Source organism: Gobio gobio (assembly GCF_949357685.1).
Source record: "Gobio gobio genome assembly, chromosome: 1".
NCBI lineage: Eukaryota > Metazoa > Chordata > Actinopteri > Cypriniformes > Gobionidae > Gobio > Gobio gobio.
In genome coordinates this window covers 56,961,632-56,976,812 of record NC_137097.1, presented here as the reverse complement: position 1 = coordinate 56,976,812, position 15,181 = coordinate 56,961,632, and the positions used below count along the sequence as shown (strand labels likewise).

The window sequence follows — 15,181 nt, the reverse complement described above, 5'->3', positions numbered from 1 at the left end:
GAGAGAGAGAGAGAGAGAGAGAGAGATGACATTAGTAAATTTCCACTGTAAAATTTGTTACAGACATATTCTCAGTGCCATGCACTTTACACTAGTACAATGACTCTCTTATACTCTAGAAGGCTTTGTACACTACACTTAACCCTGGGTTTACATGATTTTTAGGTTAGTACGACTCTACCATTTAAGTGTTTGGGGATTTTTTTTAACGTTTCTCATGCTCACAAAGCTGCATTTATTTGATCAAGCACAGTAAAAACACGAATATTGTCCAATATTATTACACACGTTCAAAATAACCGTTTTCTGTTTTAATATTATTTCAAATCAAATGTATTTATCTGATGCAAAGCTGAATTTTCAGCATCATTACATCAGAAATGATCTGGTGCTCAAGAAACATTTCTGATTATTATCAATGTTAAAATCAGTTGTGCTGCTTAATATTTTTTGTGAAAACCACAATGCATTCTTAATGAATAAAAGTGTTTCATATAATACTGTTTAAAAGTTGAATAAAAAGTTGAAAAAAATGAATAATGCAGTAGAATGTTTTAGCTGCATTTTAGCAACAGAAAACCATTCATAAACTAAACAATTTCCTTATTAAATATAATTACTTATAATATATTATATTTAAATATAATGATTATAAATCACGCAAAATATCAATCTTTAAATAAATGATTGAAATATGTGTAATTCATTCAAGATTTTATAAGGGGCACTATGTTTTGGTAAATATAGTGGAAAGTGATATGTAAATAAATTTAAATTAAATCAAACTTTTTATTTTTTACACTTTTAATTTGCCAGGTTTAACTTTTTCAATTTGTCATATTGAGTTATTCGGGTTCAGAACAACTCTGGGCGACCGTTGGTGACTGGCAATGACTAGATGTTATTAATTGTGTATATGTGCGAGCGAGCAGAGACATTCTTGCATCACTCAGGAGGCAGGCAGACGTAGTTTGGCATGAAAACTCAAGAGATTCATCAGGTTAAAACACATAAGAGTGAGGGCAAAGGATGGGCGTGAGCCTGCAGTGAATATCAGCAGAAGATAAACTGGTTGTCTCAGTGTTTCCACATGTGTGCGTACTGAAAGTCTGCACGTACAGCTGGTCTGACCTGTATTGTGTGAGTACTGGAAAGTATGCATGATAAAAACCCTTTGACATCAATGTCAACGTATTTTGGACTAAAAGCGTCACGATTCACGTTAACACTGCCTCGGCTAAGGGGATATGCTTCCCTTATTATATCTTGTATTTTGGCGGTATCATGCATGAAAGCCAAGTTGCATCTGCCCATTGTTTCTAGAGTGAACCTATGGCAGGAAGATCTGCCATTTGTGTACATAAAATACTATAGAAATAGTTGTATTCTTTAAATCACCAGCCCCCGACAAAACTTAAGATAGTCCCAGACTAAATTGCATGTTTGAGTTGTTTTGACTGAAAACAACTTGCACTGACATATCTTAAAATATATGTCAGTGGCATTGTTTTGTCTCAAGATGCACATCAGTAATGTTTTTTTCTAAGGCACGTTTATAAAAGCTACTTACATGCCCTAATTAAACTAAGGCTTAATCTAAACCCTGTCTGTGAAACCAGGCCCAGATTGTTTAATTTTCCTTAATAAATGTTTGTGCTGTTTTGCCAATGCAAATGTATTATGGGTGGATTTTGCTGCTGCCAGTGTTATTTTAGTATTATTTATATAGTATTTTATTAGTATTATTAACATTTTGAATTACCATTTATTTCGCTTGTATGTCTCATAATTCTTGGCTCATAGTTATTTTGTGTTTTTAATTGCCTAACAGACTAATATTGTAACTCACACCACTTCAAAAAAGATATATTCTCTACAAGTTGCATGGTTTGAAGAAAATGTCATGTCTGTAGCAGAAACATTGCAATACCAGTTAGAGCCCGCTTACCTTTGTGGTCTCAAAGAGCAGGTCTCGATCTCCTGCAGTGATCCTGAATGTGTTGCTATCAGACACGCCATAGGAACAGATCTGACCTATCGGTAGAGACTCCAACGCTTCGGCTTCACCCTGACGATACAGAGACACGCAGGAAGCCGCCACACCCAGCCACAGCTTCTGAGAGAAGCTTCCTGTCGAGCTCTACAAGAAACAGAAGGATGTTAAGCACAGCTTTGTCTCTGGACAAATGAACCTGTGGTACACTCCCAGCCAGTCAAAATGTCACATGATCCTTCGGAAATCATTCTATCATGCTGATTTGGTGCTCAATAAACATTTCTTCTTATTATTATTATCAATGTTGAAAACAGATGTGCTGCTAAGTATTTTTGTCAATATTACTGTTTAACTGTATTTTTGATCAAATAAATGGCATAAGAGACTTCTTTTACGCCAAACTTTTCACCAGTAACATAACAATCCACTCACAATGTAGAAATCCACTTCATAGAGCGTGCAGCCAAACCCTGACCACTGTCGGGCGATGGTGAGATAGGCGGCCATGCTGTCTCTGCGACTGTATCCCACTAGGGCTTTCCAGCGCTCTAAAATGGTCGACATCACCACAGCTCCCTCCTCCCTCAGCCTGGCCCGCAGCCTTTGGTCCTGTTCCTGACGCCGCTTGTGCCCCCACAACGTCCCAGCCAGCAGACCCCCGGGGAAGGAAGGGCAGCCAGGGGGATCGACAGGGGCCAGCAGGGCCCGGGCCTCCACTACTTCAGCTGGAAAGAGGTGCTCCAGTGGCGGGTACGGAGAGAGGGCGCTGAAATCTCCCAGCAGACACTGCAGTCTCAGCGCGGCCAGAGAAAGAAGGTCATCCTCACAGGCTGGCAGCTGCCCACGCACTACCATCTCATGACACTGAGACAGAAGAGAGAGGGAGGGAGGGAGGAAGTCAAGCCAGGGAAAGTTGACAGAGTTCACTAGTGTGTTATGTTTGCATGTTTGCTTTGCATTCGACTGATAAAGACGAAATGCACACATCTGTCCACACAAGTGTGAACCTAGTCCACATTAAACACAAACAAAAAGGAAGAACTGGAAAATCCCTTTTTCTTTCTATGCCCCCAAGCCACTCTCTGCTGTTTCATGCACATATATAATGTCGTAAATGGACGTTTGCAGACAGATCCAAACTAGGTTGGCAGCAGTTGTGTTACACTAAGCCTTGTTTTATTATCCAGCAGGAATTAATGGCTTGTAATGTAAATGTTCTGAGGAAGACATCCATCATTAGGCCTTTATAAAACACATTCCACAGAAAGCCATTTCTCTTCTAGTCTTATATCAGACTCTTTCAGCCTATTCTACATTCTCATTTCTGCTCATCCCTGCCTGTCGTTTTACCTGCTCATAGAGGAAGAGGTACTCGATGCTGTCGGTACTGATGTTATCGGTGTCCAACAGACAATAGAGTTTGAAGCAGAGTCGGCACTGGCAGTCAGAGTCTGGATCTTTAGCTGACAAACTGGAAGAAAGAGACAGAGATTTGTTAATGGAACATGCATATGGATCAGATATACATGTGAAGCCTAAAGCAAATACAAATGCTATGGAAGTCAATGGGGCCCATCAATTGTTGGTAACTGATATTCTTCAAAAGATCTTCTTTTGTGTTCAGCAGAAGAAAGAAATTCATACAAATTGAGGGTGAGTTAATGATAACAGAATTTAAATTTTTGAGTGAACTATCCCTTTAACCACAAGCACCCTAAGACTGTTTCAACTAAGTAACTCAGGAGACTTGGCATGATGATAACAAATGATATCCGCCCACGCTACCTAAACACACAACTAAAAATCACCCCAACAGAGCGATGTCATCATTCTCAAATCACATGACTCACCCTGATTTGCTCAGCTTTTTCTGCTGCTTGTGCTGTTTTGCACGCGCTGGTTTGTGTTTGTGTGTGTACACACATATGAGTGTGAGAGAAAGACTAGGCGTGTGTCCATGAACCCACTTCTGGGAAGAGTTGGCACTGAGATGTGCAAAAACACACACAGACAAACACAAACACACTTCCCAGAATAAAGCGGATGCCTTGAATTCTGGCTGGCTTGGCTTATCTCTCCTTCAGTTTGCTTTCCACATCGGTTAACGCAATGACATCAGTCTCACCTTGAGATCCCTACTGGATCACTGAATACTAATAAAGAGCTGCTTGTCCATTCTCACAGTGTGTGTGTGTGTGTGTGTGTGTGTGTGTGTGTGTGTGTGTGTGTGTGTGTGTGTGTGTGTGTGTGTGTGTGTGTGTGTGTGTGTGTGTGTGTGTGTGTGTGTGTGTGTGTGTGTGTGTGTGTGTGTGTGTGTGTGTGTGTGTGTGTGTGTGTGTGTGTGTGTGTGTGTGTGTGTGTGTGTGTGTGTGTGCATCATGTGGGTTGGTTAAACTGTGCTAAAGTGTTGGGAAAGTGAATAAATCAAAGATAAAGAAAAAACAGACCTGCACTGTTCTGTACTGCACTGTGGCGCTATCATGGATGGTAATATCAATGGTAACTTGATGTATATTATGGTACGGAATGATTACCATATTCATGTAAGATGGTCTTTACAGAGTACTTAAAAAATACCATAGTATTACCATGGTACAATGTCCAACAAACTATGGCAGTAATGTGGTAATTTAGGTTTGATACATTCAGCTATTTGTTGTATTCCACATAATACAACTGTTTGAAGAAATTTAGACTTTACTTTTCAAATCTGGTGATGACATCAGCAATTATGGTGCTGCCTCCGATAGCTTTCTCCCAGCATGCGTTCTGCTCAAAAAGAGCAAATGTGTTTTGGCTGTCCTGCAGTCCGAGGCGTTCCGCCATCTTCCTCACAACCTGGACAGAAAAAGTAGAAAAAAAAGTTGCGTTATTATTGCTATTAATTAATATTATTATTAAAAAGTAGAGTTATTTTAGCTGTATTTATATACTATTATTATAGTATGAAGTCAATATTTTGATTATATTTTAGGTTTTTAGTTTTTATTTTAATTTTGAACATTTTGCTATGTGCTTTTGTCATTTTTCTTAATTTATATATATATATATTATACATATACATACATACATACATACATACATACATACATACAGTGTATATATAAAGAACTAAGAATTGTTTTAACTAATATTTATGCTTTATTTTAGCTTTGTTTCACTTAGCAAAAACTATTTTTAATAGTATTTAATCATTTTAATAACGTGAGAAAGAAAGAAAAATCCATGTAAAAATGACACAAAGTCAAAGAGTTCACAAAGCTTTGTTTCTATTAAAAAATGCATTAATGTGTATACAGTTAGCACATCTCTTCTACATGAGGTAGCAGAGATGTCTGGTAAAGTTTTAGACAAAAACTATTTAAGACCATAAAAACTAAGAAAAATTCTCAAATATTTTTTAAATTAATAAATGCAACAAAAATACATTTACTTACTGTATATTAATTTAAAAAATCAATAAATTCTTAAATATTTTGTGGAAGGATAACTGCAAAAAGAGAATTTAACATTATTGAAATATTTAAAAAGCAGCACAAGGTCCCCAACCCCTGCTGTACCTCATTAGCCGTAGTGTGCGAGGTGATCTGTATCTGGCAGCAGCCCGGTCCAGGGTAGTGCACAGTACACAGTATCTCCTGCCTTCCCATCAGCCCCTGGATCTCCTCCCAAGAGGGCACACACTCACGGCCACGCGTCTTCTCTAGAGCCTGGGCTATGAAGGACGCGTAGCTCTCCACCTCTGAGTCCACACTCAAACTTTGAACTCTGATACATGGGGGAAAATAATAAAAGAAAGAGATTTTAAATTTACAGGGACCATTTACAGAATTTCACATACAAACCGCAAAATTTCCCTCAGAAAAAATAGAGGGAAGTTTTGTGGCCTCTCTGTTTAGTTTGTCTATTTGCGATATGAAGTGTCAGCCACTTGGTAAATCACATGCATGCCGTAGGCCCTAATTGTGTTAAGTAAACACATGCGGGAAGAGTCCGGGGGCCTCAGGAGAACAGAGACTCCTCCGTCTCAATTACACCAGCCGCCTCTGTAATCAAAGCCCTGTGGTCAATGCACCATTTCCTCATGGCACACTCGTTTATTTAGCCATTCTCTTATTGTCTGCCCTTCTCCCCTGTCTATCCTCTGGCCTGGCAGTACTTAAAAGTCAATTAGCCATGGGATGCAGAAAGCATTTTGCCGTTTCCCAATCCCTCAAAGAGAGGAAAAGAATGAGTGAACAGGAAGTTAACTTTCCAATCCAGTCAACTTCAGGCAGCCCATATTTCCTACACAGGACCGGAGGCAGTTGTGTGTCTTTATACTCAAGGCCTACTAGGTAAGGTAATGAGTATGTTAAGACCCGGCTGCATTGAAAAAAAATTGATGTAGAAACTATTTTCATTCAGAAATTGCCAGAAAACTTCACAATTACAAAGAAACAGCAAGAAACACATTGAATTAAAAGTGACATTTTAAAGTAGAAAAGCTGAAATTGTATAAAACTCAAATGATTTGTGACATTGTGGTGGGTTTGTGAGCATACACACCCAATGGAGTGTATATATTCATGAGGTAACTCTTCAGAATAACCCTGCTGTTATGACGTAATGCCGACGCACTCTGAGAGATCTGTATTATTCGTGTGTAACTGACCTCTTCAGGTGAAAGCGCAGATATTTGAGTATGCTGCAGCTGGGCAGGAAGGTGCAGCTCATGCAGGTGAGCAGCTGCCAGTATCTGAGCTGTGGGTTTGGCTGCGTCTGCACACTTGATTTGGTGATGCTGGTCTGTTTGATGAGCTGGCAGTAGAGTTCATCTCGGAGCGGCCGGAGGTCGAGGCAGGTCTGGAGGATTCCCTGTATTAGAGGAATGGGTTCACGGGCCAACTCTAACTGCTGGAGGCAGTTAAACAGCCTCACCGCCTCCTCGCGGATGGATGTGTAGCCTTTACCAGACATATCTATGAAGGAGCGAGAGAGAGAGAGAGAGAGAGAGAAGGTGTGTTTACTGGCACAATGGGAAGAAATCAAGTATAAAGCAGAGAAGGTTTAATTATTATCAAAATAAATGCTTGGCATTTTAACATTTGAAAAGTTAAAACAAGTCATACTGTAAATATTAATATTGTAATTTTACAGTGCTGTTAAGTAAAAACTAAATTATTGGTAAATTATAATTTTTATTAAAAACCTTACAGTGAAATGTTACAATAGTATATATATATATATATATATATTTTTTTTTTTTTTTTTTGCTTAACATTTTAATTTACATACAATTATTAATAATGATGTGTGTTAGATGATGATGATGGTAATGATGATTATTATTATTATACATTCATATATAATTTCTGCCCAAATTGTGTAGCCCTACAAAAAACACACTCCGCAAACCTGGAGTTTTTTAATTATTAATATTCTTATTTAAAGTTTAAATTTGATTTTCCCAATCGCGCATGCTTAAATCTCCATACTCCATTGTTCATTCCTATCAACTATTCAACTATGATTCCCAGTAAAATCATAATATTAAATGTAAGTTAACCAAATACGCCATCATTTCTATAGATTTAAAATCAGATGTCGATTCAAAAAATCTAAAAAATTCAATTCAGAAAATTATACTACTTCCTAAAAACAGCAGTAACTGCAATAACTGTCCTGGAGAATCACACCTTGAAGTAGTCAAATAAAAGTGGTTTCTTTTGTGGTTGCAGGTCACAGTCAGATAATTTTTTTTAGCCAATCAGAACACCTTTGAGGTGATTTCTGCCTGCCAATCATTTTGTGCATTCATAGTGTCAGTCTATATAGGCCTATGTTATGCCAGATTCTGAAAGTGTGATAGATAAACATTATGAGTTTTGAGGATACAAAATGAGCCAAAACATTGAATATGACCACATGCTCACCAGATGACCACAGCGAATATCACTGATCATCTCTTTGCAGGGCCACATATTAAGATCTGGGTATATTAGATGGTAAGCAAACAATCAGTTCTCGTAGTCAACATGTTGGGCGCAGGAGAGATGGGCAATAATAAAGATCCTAGCGACTTTGACAAGGGCCAAATTGTTATGGCAAGGCGACTGGATCAGAGTATCTCTGAATCAGCAAGGTTTGTGGGTTGCTCCTGGTCAGCCGTGGTGAGAATTTACCAACAGTGGTCCACAAACTGGACTATGAAGCAATAGAAGAAGGTTGTCTGATCCGATGAGTCCCGTTTTCTTTTACAAAGTGTGGACAGCAGTGTATGTGTGTGCCATTTACCTGGAGAAGTTATGGCACCAGGATGCACTGTGGGATGGCGACAAGCCGGTGGAGGGAGTCTGATTCTCTGGGCAATGTTCTGCTGGGAAACCCTGCCATTCATGTGGACGTCAATTTGACACGTGCCACCTGCCTAAACGTTGTTCCAGACCAGGTACACACCTTTATGACAGTGGTGTTGCTTGGTTGAAGTGGCCTCTTTCAGCAGGATAATGCATCTGCCACATAGCAAACATTCATGAATGGTTTGAGGAACATATAAAGAGTTCAAGGTGTTGCCCTGGCCTCCAAATTCCCCAGATCTCAATCCAACTGAGCATCTCTGGAATGCGCTGGACCAACAAGTTCAATCGACGGCGGCTCCACCTGACAACCTTCATGACTTGAAGGATCTGCTGTCTCAATCTTGCAAAAGTAATGCTTAAGGTGCAGAGTTCCAGAAGTCAAAATTAGCAACAAAGCCAAGATGCCTGCAGGACATCTGACCATCTCACTCACAACTCACACTTGCAGGTGCTCTCCTCCCTTTTCTCTTCCTGGAATCTCCCCAACAACACTCTCGCCACAGTTATTTCATTAATTGGCTAGCCTGTTCCCTTTGTAAGGGTGGTCGACTGCCAACTAGTCAAAACATATTTTGATCGTCCCACAAAGTGACTATTCAGTGTTTTTGCCTAATTTATGTTGAAGGCCTCATAAACCAAAAGAGCGACTTCGTATCAGTACAGATGCCAACCGCAAGCAACTTCAGCTAAAATCTGATTCTTTCCCATGTGACAGTCTCTCACAGTCATGTAGGCCATGAGGCCTTCAAAACACATCTAGCTTTTATAGTATTTAAACTACTTCTACAATTGTTTTCTATAAGATAAATAAAATGTCATCAGGGTTGGCACTGTTTTTCAGCAGCAAAAAAAGGACCAACAGCATATTAGCTAGGTGGCCATAATGTTTGGGTTCATCTGTGTATAGCCGAGTGAAATGGCTTCTCTAAGAAGAAACAAATGCAGGGCTGGACTAGATTTCATCCATCAGGAAATGATTGGATCAGTGGATCTTTGTTGTTTGCTAATCGCTACAATCTTATGAGAATGACACGTTGCTGGAGATGCCCTTGCGAAGGGGAGGGGACGTTCATGTGTTTGATTAAAGATTGTGCATGGATAAGTCACTAATGCAATTTTCCATTCATTTTTTTATTTTTATTTATGGTGAATTCAAAGAAATAGGAAGACGCGTTAAATAAAAAGACCAAAAAGTAACAAAACCCAAACAGAAGGAAGACTAAAGACTAAGGCTCTTCATCACGAAAGAAAGCTGAGAGATTAAAATTGCTTAAAACAGATGCTGAGTTTGCTTTGCTTCTGCCTGACAGGTAAATATATTGGTTACACAAAAAGCGGCAGGGTTGTAGAAAGAGGGGGATTGAAATGTTCTTCCAGGACCATGTGAGCACGGGTGTGTATATGTGACATAGGCAATATAAGTGTGTGTGCGTTTGACTTACGTGTGTGGTGGAGGCTGCCGTAGGGGAAAGGCAGCAGTGGGGCGTAGAGGGGGCTCTGCGTATACCTCAGGATGGGATTGTGCTGATAGATGTGCTCCACAACCTCTGGATTGAATTTGTTCTCCTATATAAAATAATGCACATAAACACACAAAGTAATGCAAAACCTTTTAAACACCTTGAAATAAATAAACCCAAGACTGTGAGTATCTGCTGTATACCATTATGTCCCTATAAACAGATGACCTCTTTGATAATGAAATTATGTTTCAAATGTAAATGGTGTGTTTGGGGAATTTCAGCTTACAGACCCTGGTCAAGGTCTGCTCTGTGGTATGTGTGTATAATGAAAGCTGCTGTGTACATTTCAAGGGTGAATAAGGACAGTTTATGTTTGTTGTGGGATGTTTGCTTATAACAGACCTGATAAACCAACCCAAGAGCAGTTCAACATGGCAAGACTTCAGGCTGCCATTACCACTATGTACTGTATGTGTATGAGTTTTTGAGCGGCCAGATAAATAGTATAAATAAATACTACGGTAAAATAATAGTATGAATAGTATAGTAAACTTAAGTTTATGGTATGCATTAGGGCTGTGCGATATTGAAGAAATATGCGATATTCGATGTGCGATACGATATTGCTTTAAGTGCGTAAAATCAATTTCTTTCCCCACCTGATATCTTTCACTTAAAGCATAACCGACTGTGTTTACATGAATACTCATCAAGACAGCCATTTTGACATAACTGTGTGTGTATTTGACAGTTCGAGTGTGTAACAAGACACGAAAAAAAAGAACGGCTTGTGCGCACGTTTCGGTGTGTGTGTCAGACAGCGCAAGACTGCAAGGAATTGTTTTTTGCAAGTTATTGTGTTTAATAACTCTTTTTAACGTCAAGCAAGTCACATAAGTAACAGTCGTGTGCTCAGTCTATTCTCTACTATATGCGTCAAACCTAAAACATACACTTTTCACAATGTTGAAGAAGCCTATTAAAATCATTCAGATATTACGTGCCGTTGCGATATGCATATTGCGATATGTACATTCGCGATATTTTCATAATTTCGATATATTGCGCAGCCCTAGTACGGATGTCAAAACAACATTTCTATATAATATATGGTAACCATTTTAAAAAAGCAATAAGGCAAGAATAGTGTCTTTTGGCCATAACTATATTGAGAATATAGCACAGCCTCCTGTGTCTTATTGCTTTAATATTTAATATCCAGTGTTGGGGAAAGTTACTTTGAAAAGTAATGCATTATAATATTTTATTACTCCCTTAAAAAGTAACTAATTGCTTTACTTATAAAATAAGTAATGTTACGTTACTTTTGAATGACTTTTTCCACCTGGGCTAGGAAATTTTTGGGCAAATTTAAAGACCCTTTCGCATCAAAATTGAAATAATAAGCCTCAGGCTGAAGGAAATGCAAATTCACACGTGTATAGTACAGGGCGCAGCTCAAACAAACCATGTGCCGCCATTCTGGATAACGGAGGAATAGAATGCAGGAGAAAAAAAATTCTCTCCTCTTACTTCAGCATTAAAAACAAAAATTGTAAAGTCATTTTTGCTTATGGTTAAACTGAATCATCGTAGGTCAGCAGCAAGTACATTGGTAAATAAAGTGAGGTTAAATGCATAAAAGTACTTGTTTTACTTAGCATATTTAATTATTGGAGGTTTGCATGGTGTTCTGATTTTGCATTTCCCAGTTTTTATTTATTTTGAGGAACACTGAATCTTTTTTTTGTGCAAGTGAGAGATTAGTAAAAGCATGCTCACATTTAGTCTAGAACTACACTAACCATCATGTTCACACACAACGCCTCTGCACTTACGATTTTCTCAACATGGAGACAAGAGAGCTGTCAGTCAATAAATGGGGAAAAAAGGCAACTCAGATATTTTGTTGTAAATTTTAAAAGTAATGCATTATTTTACTAGTTACTTTAAAAAGTAATCTGATTACGTAACTCAAGTTACTTGTAATGTATTACCCCTGACACTGTTAATACCCATACATAAATTATCTTTAAGAGATATATAGCAATCAGCAAGCTCTTTTAGGGGTCTGGCCACTTAACATTTCAACCATTGCGGTTTTCACGCCTGCCTGTCTGTGTCTGCTTGTCTGTCTGTTTAAGTGCTACCTCAATGGGATTCCGGAGAGTTCTGTGGGCTAGCAACTAACATCCTATTAATACAGATCTCTCCGAGAGCACCGACATTACATCATAACAACAGGGTTATTCTGAAGAGCTACTCACTGCCTTCAAAACTATTTCCAGGGACACGAGATACCGAGCAGCAAATCTATAAGTGTAAAATCACTAGCCAACAAACTAATAATAATAATATACTGGGGCAGAGAGATGACAGTGGGTGGGGTTTAGACGGTTTACACACCGTCTCTGTGTATGAGTGTCATCCTGACCATGGACTGTTTAGGAACTAAGCTGCCATATATATGTGTACATGTATATTCAGTGACAAAATATTATATTATATTGCTTCATCTAGGTGTGCTCTCTCACCTCGATGTCTCGTATAAGCAGCTGTGTTGGCGTCTCCACCGGCGCTTTGCTGTCGATGACTTTCTGCACGGCACACGCCCAGTGCACCGCCTCATTGTAGTGCTTTGTGAATAGTCTGTAGCAATGCTTGCGGCCATACACTGTCAGACTCCAGTAACCTGTTACACACACATTTCAAATATTTTATCTTCAAAAAGAGAATTCAACGAAGCCGAACACAACAAAAATAGGTTCTCCTAACAATTATGAGGATATGTACATAAAGAAAAGTTTAAAAAAAAATGCAATAAAACTTGTGTGTTTATACTGTTTCTGATTAAAGACAAATGTACTCCAGCATTCTGACAACCTCATATTTCACTTGCCTGGCCTGCAGTAAATGTGTTCAGATGTTCCTAGAGCTGGATCTGGATCTTTTATGAGGATTTTACTAATATATAATTTCTCCCTTGTTGTTAACTTTGGCAGTCAAAAAGAATGAAGCTTTGATTCAAAACTGAGACTTTTAAAGACACCAATTCCTTACGATCTCTATAAAGCCCAACAATCTCTATAGACTAGCCAAGTTTTTGCTCTACACAATATCTAGCTAATGAAATATTTTCGAGCAGAAAAATTTATATTTCACAGTAGAAATGTCCCTTTAATTAATTTCCAATGATTATTCCATGGTTAAATTCCTTGATATTTCCAGGTTTTTCAGGACCACTGTGTTTATAAGATTTGCAGGCCAAACTATTTGATGTCCACTGTAAACAACTCCTATTTCTTGGGCACGAAATTGTACCTCAAATTAATTAACATTAATTGTTAACATTTTCATTAAAAGATCCGTTTTACTCTTTTGACAAGCCTAAGCATTAGACATGATATTATATGAAAAATTGTTTGTTAAAAGAAGAAACCGTCTCCATTGTGTCCGCTGTGCTGGATAATAAATGACTCCTGACCAACCGTTGCCCTTGTACACACACTTTCAGACATACACACACACACACACTTTTATCTAGGAAAGTCCCTAAAGTTAATCTGGGAAAAGTTTAGAGTTTTGTGGACTGTGCTGGTTGGAAGTGTGTGTGTGTGTGTGTGTGTGTGTGTGTGTGTGTGTGTGTGTGTGTGTGTGTGTGTGTGTGTGTGTGTGTGTGTGTGTGTGTGTGTGTGTGTGTGTGTGTGTGTGTGTGTGTGTGTGTGTGTGTGTGTGTGTGTGTGTGTGTGTGTGTGTGTGTGTGTGTGTGTGTGTGTGTGTGTGTGTGTGTGTGTGTGTGTGTGTGATTCAGAACTCCAGCTGAATGCATACCATGTGAATAAGCGCACGAATACAGACACACAAAGACTGACACACACAGACACAGACAGGCACACACAGACAGACACAGACACAGACACAGACACAGACACAGGCAGACACACACACACACACACACACACACACATTTGCAGTATGACTAAGGCTTTGAATCTGTCTGGTCATTGCCTTCCATCTCCTCAGACAACAATGCATGTCGTTTATCTGCCGCCTTCTCTTTTGCTCTCAAACAATCATGCATTTCATTTCGGCGATCAAAGTCTTCCCACAAGAAAGATTTCACGCCAATGTCGACAAGAGATCAACAGGTCTCACGACTGGTCCGTGCCTGTGATCTGACCAAAAGACCTACTCTATCTGAAATACTGCATGTCATCGTGAGGGCAAATTCTAAAATAGCGAGTGAAATACTGTGCTTATCTTCCACTGTTCACAACATTTACTAACCGTGAAGTAAAAAAAAAAAGGACAACCTTTAAAGGGATTAAAGGGATAGTTCACCCAAAAATTTAAATTCTGTCATCATTTTAGGTTTTATTATGATTTACATATTAATACATATGTTTTATTCACATATGAACATACATAGAGCACATCACATGTGGAAGCTTGTATGTGCGTCACATGCTTGAACAAATCTCACTGGTTCTCACACAACCATAAGCTTCCGTGTTTACCAAATGTGATGTGCTCTATGTATGCATGTTGAATTTCAAATATTGTTTAGATAAATAAAACGTAAACTTCATCATATAAAGCGTTCATATCTCTTCACAAGACTGAAAGCGAAGTAAACCGCACAATTCATATGGATTTTACTACGCCTTTATGATCTTTTTGATCTTATAATGTATGGGAATTGTCACAATGCAAAACAGTTCACCAAAAAAAGTGTTCTCCTCATGTACTCCCAGAAAGAAATTGCAAAAAAAGTAAATTTAGTGATACAACAGCTTATCAATGGGGCAGTATACTTAAAAACTTTGTACCTTATCTTCCCCTTAAAGGGATAGTTCACCCAAAAATGAAAATAACCCCATGATTTACTCACCCTCAAGCCATCCTAGTATATGACTTTCTTCTTTCAGACAAATACAATCAGAGTTATATTAAAAAAAAACATCCATTGTAAAATAATCCATACGACTCCGGGGGGGTTAAAGGGTTTGTTCACCCAAAAATGAAAATTAGACCATGATTTTCTCACCCTCAAGCCATCCTATGTGTATATGACATTCTTCTTTTAGACGAATACAATCAGTTATATTAAAAAAAATATCCTGGCTCTTCCAAGCTTTATAATGGCAGTGAATGTTGCTCTGCATATCCATCATAACTACTCCACACAGCTCCGGGGGGTTAATAAAGGCCATTCACTGCCATTATAATGCTTGGATTAGCCAAGACATTTTTTATTTTCTCTGATTGTATTCTTCCAAAAAAAAAAGAAAAAAAAAAAGAATGTCATACACACCTAGGATGGCACCTATTATGGGATCATTTTTTATTTTAATAAATCCCTTTAAAAGGTGCCTATTAGT

The 15,181-nt window shown here is 38.5% G+C and overlaps 1 protein-coding gene across 1 annotated transcript in view; it reads right to left on the bottom strand.

The window, feature by feature from the left end:
* plekhh3 (pleckstrin homology, MyTH4 and FERM domain containing H3) overlaps positions 1 to 15,181 on the bottom strand; it is a 43,719-nt gene that overhangs the window by 2,818 nt on the left and 25,720 nt on the right. Inside the window, exons 5-12 of the mRNA XM_079826831.1 lie at positions 12,335 to 12,492; positions 9,780 to 9,903; positions 6,651 to 6,957; positions 5,557 to 5,764; positions 4,698 to 4,834; positions 3,347 to 3,467; positions 2,429 to 2,860; positions 1,949 to 2,140 (exon numbers count right to left, since the gene is read on the bottom strand). Of these exons, the coding sequence (XP_079682957.1) occupies positions 1,949 to 2,140; positions 2,429 to 2,860; positions 3,347 to 3,467; positions 4,698 to 4,834; positions 5,557 to 5,764; positions 6,651 to 6,957; positions 9,780 to 9,903; positions 12,335 to 12,492 (1,679 nt within the window). The remainder of the gene's footprint in view (positions 1 to 1,948; positions 2,141 to 2,428; positions 2,861 to 3,346; positions 3,468 to 4,697; positions 4,835 to 5,556; positions 5,765 to 6,650; positions 6,958 to 9,779; positions 9,904 to 12,334; positions 12,493 to 15,181) is intronic.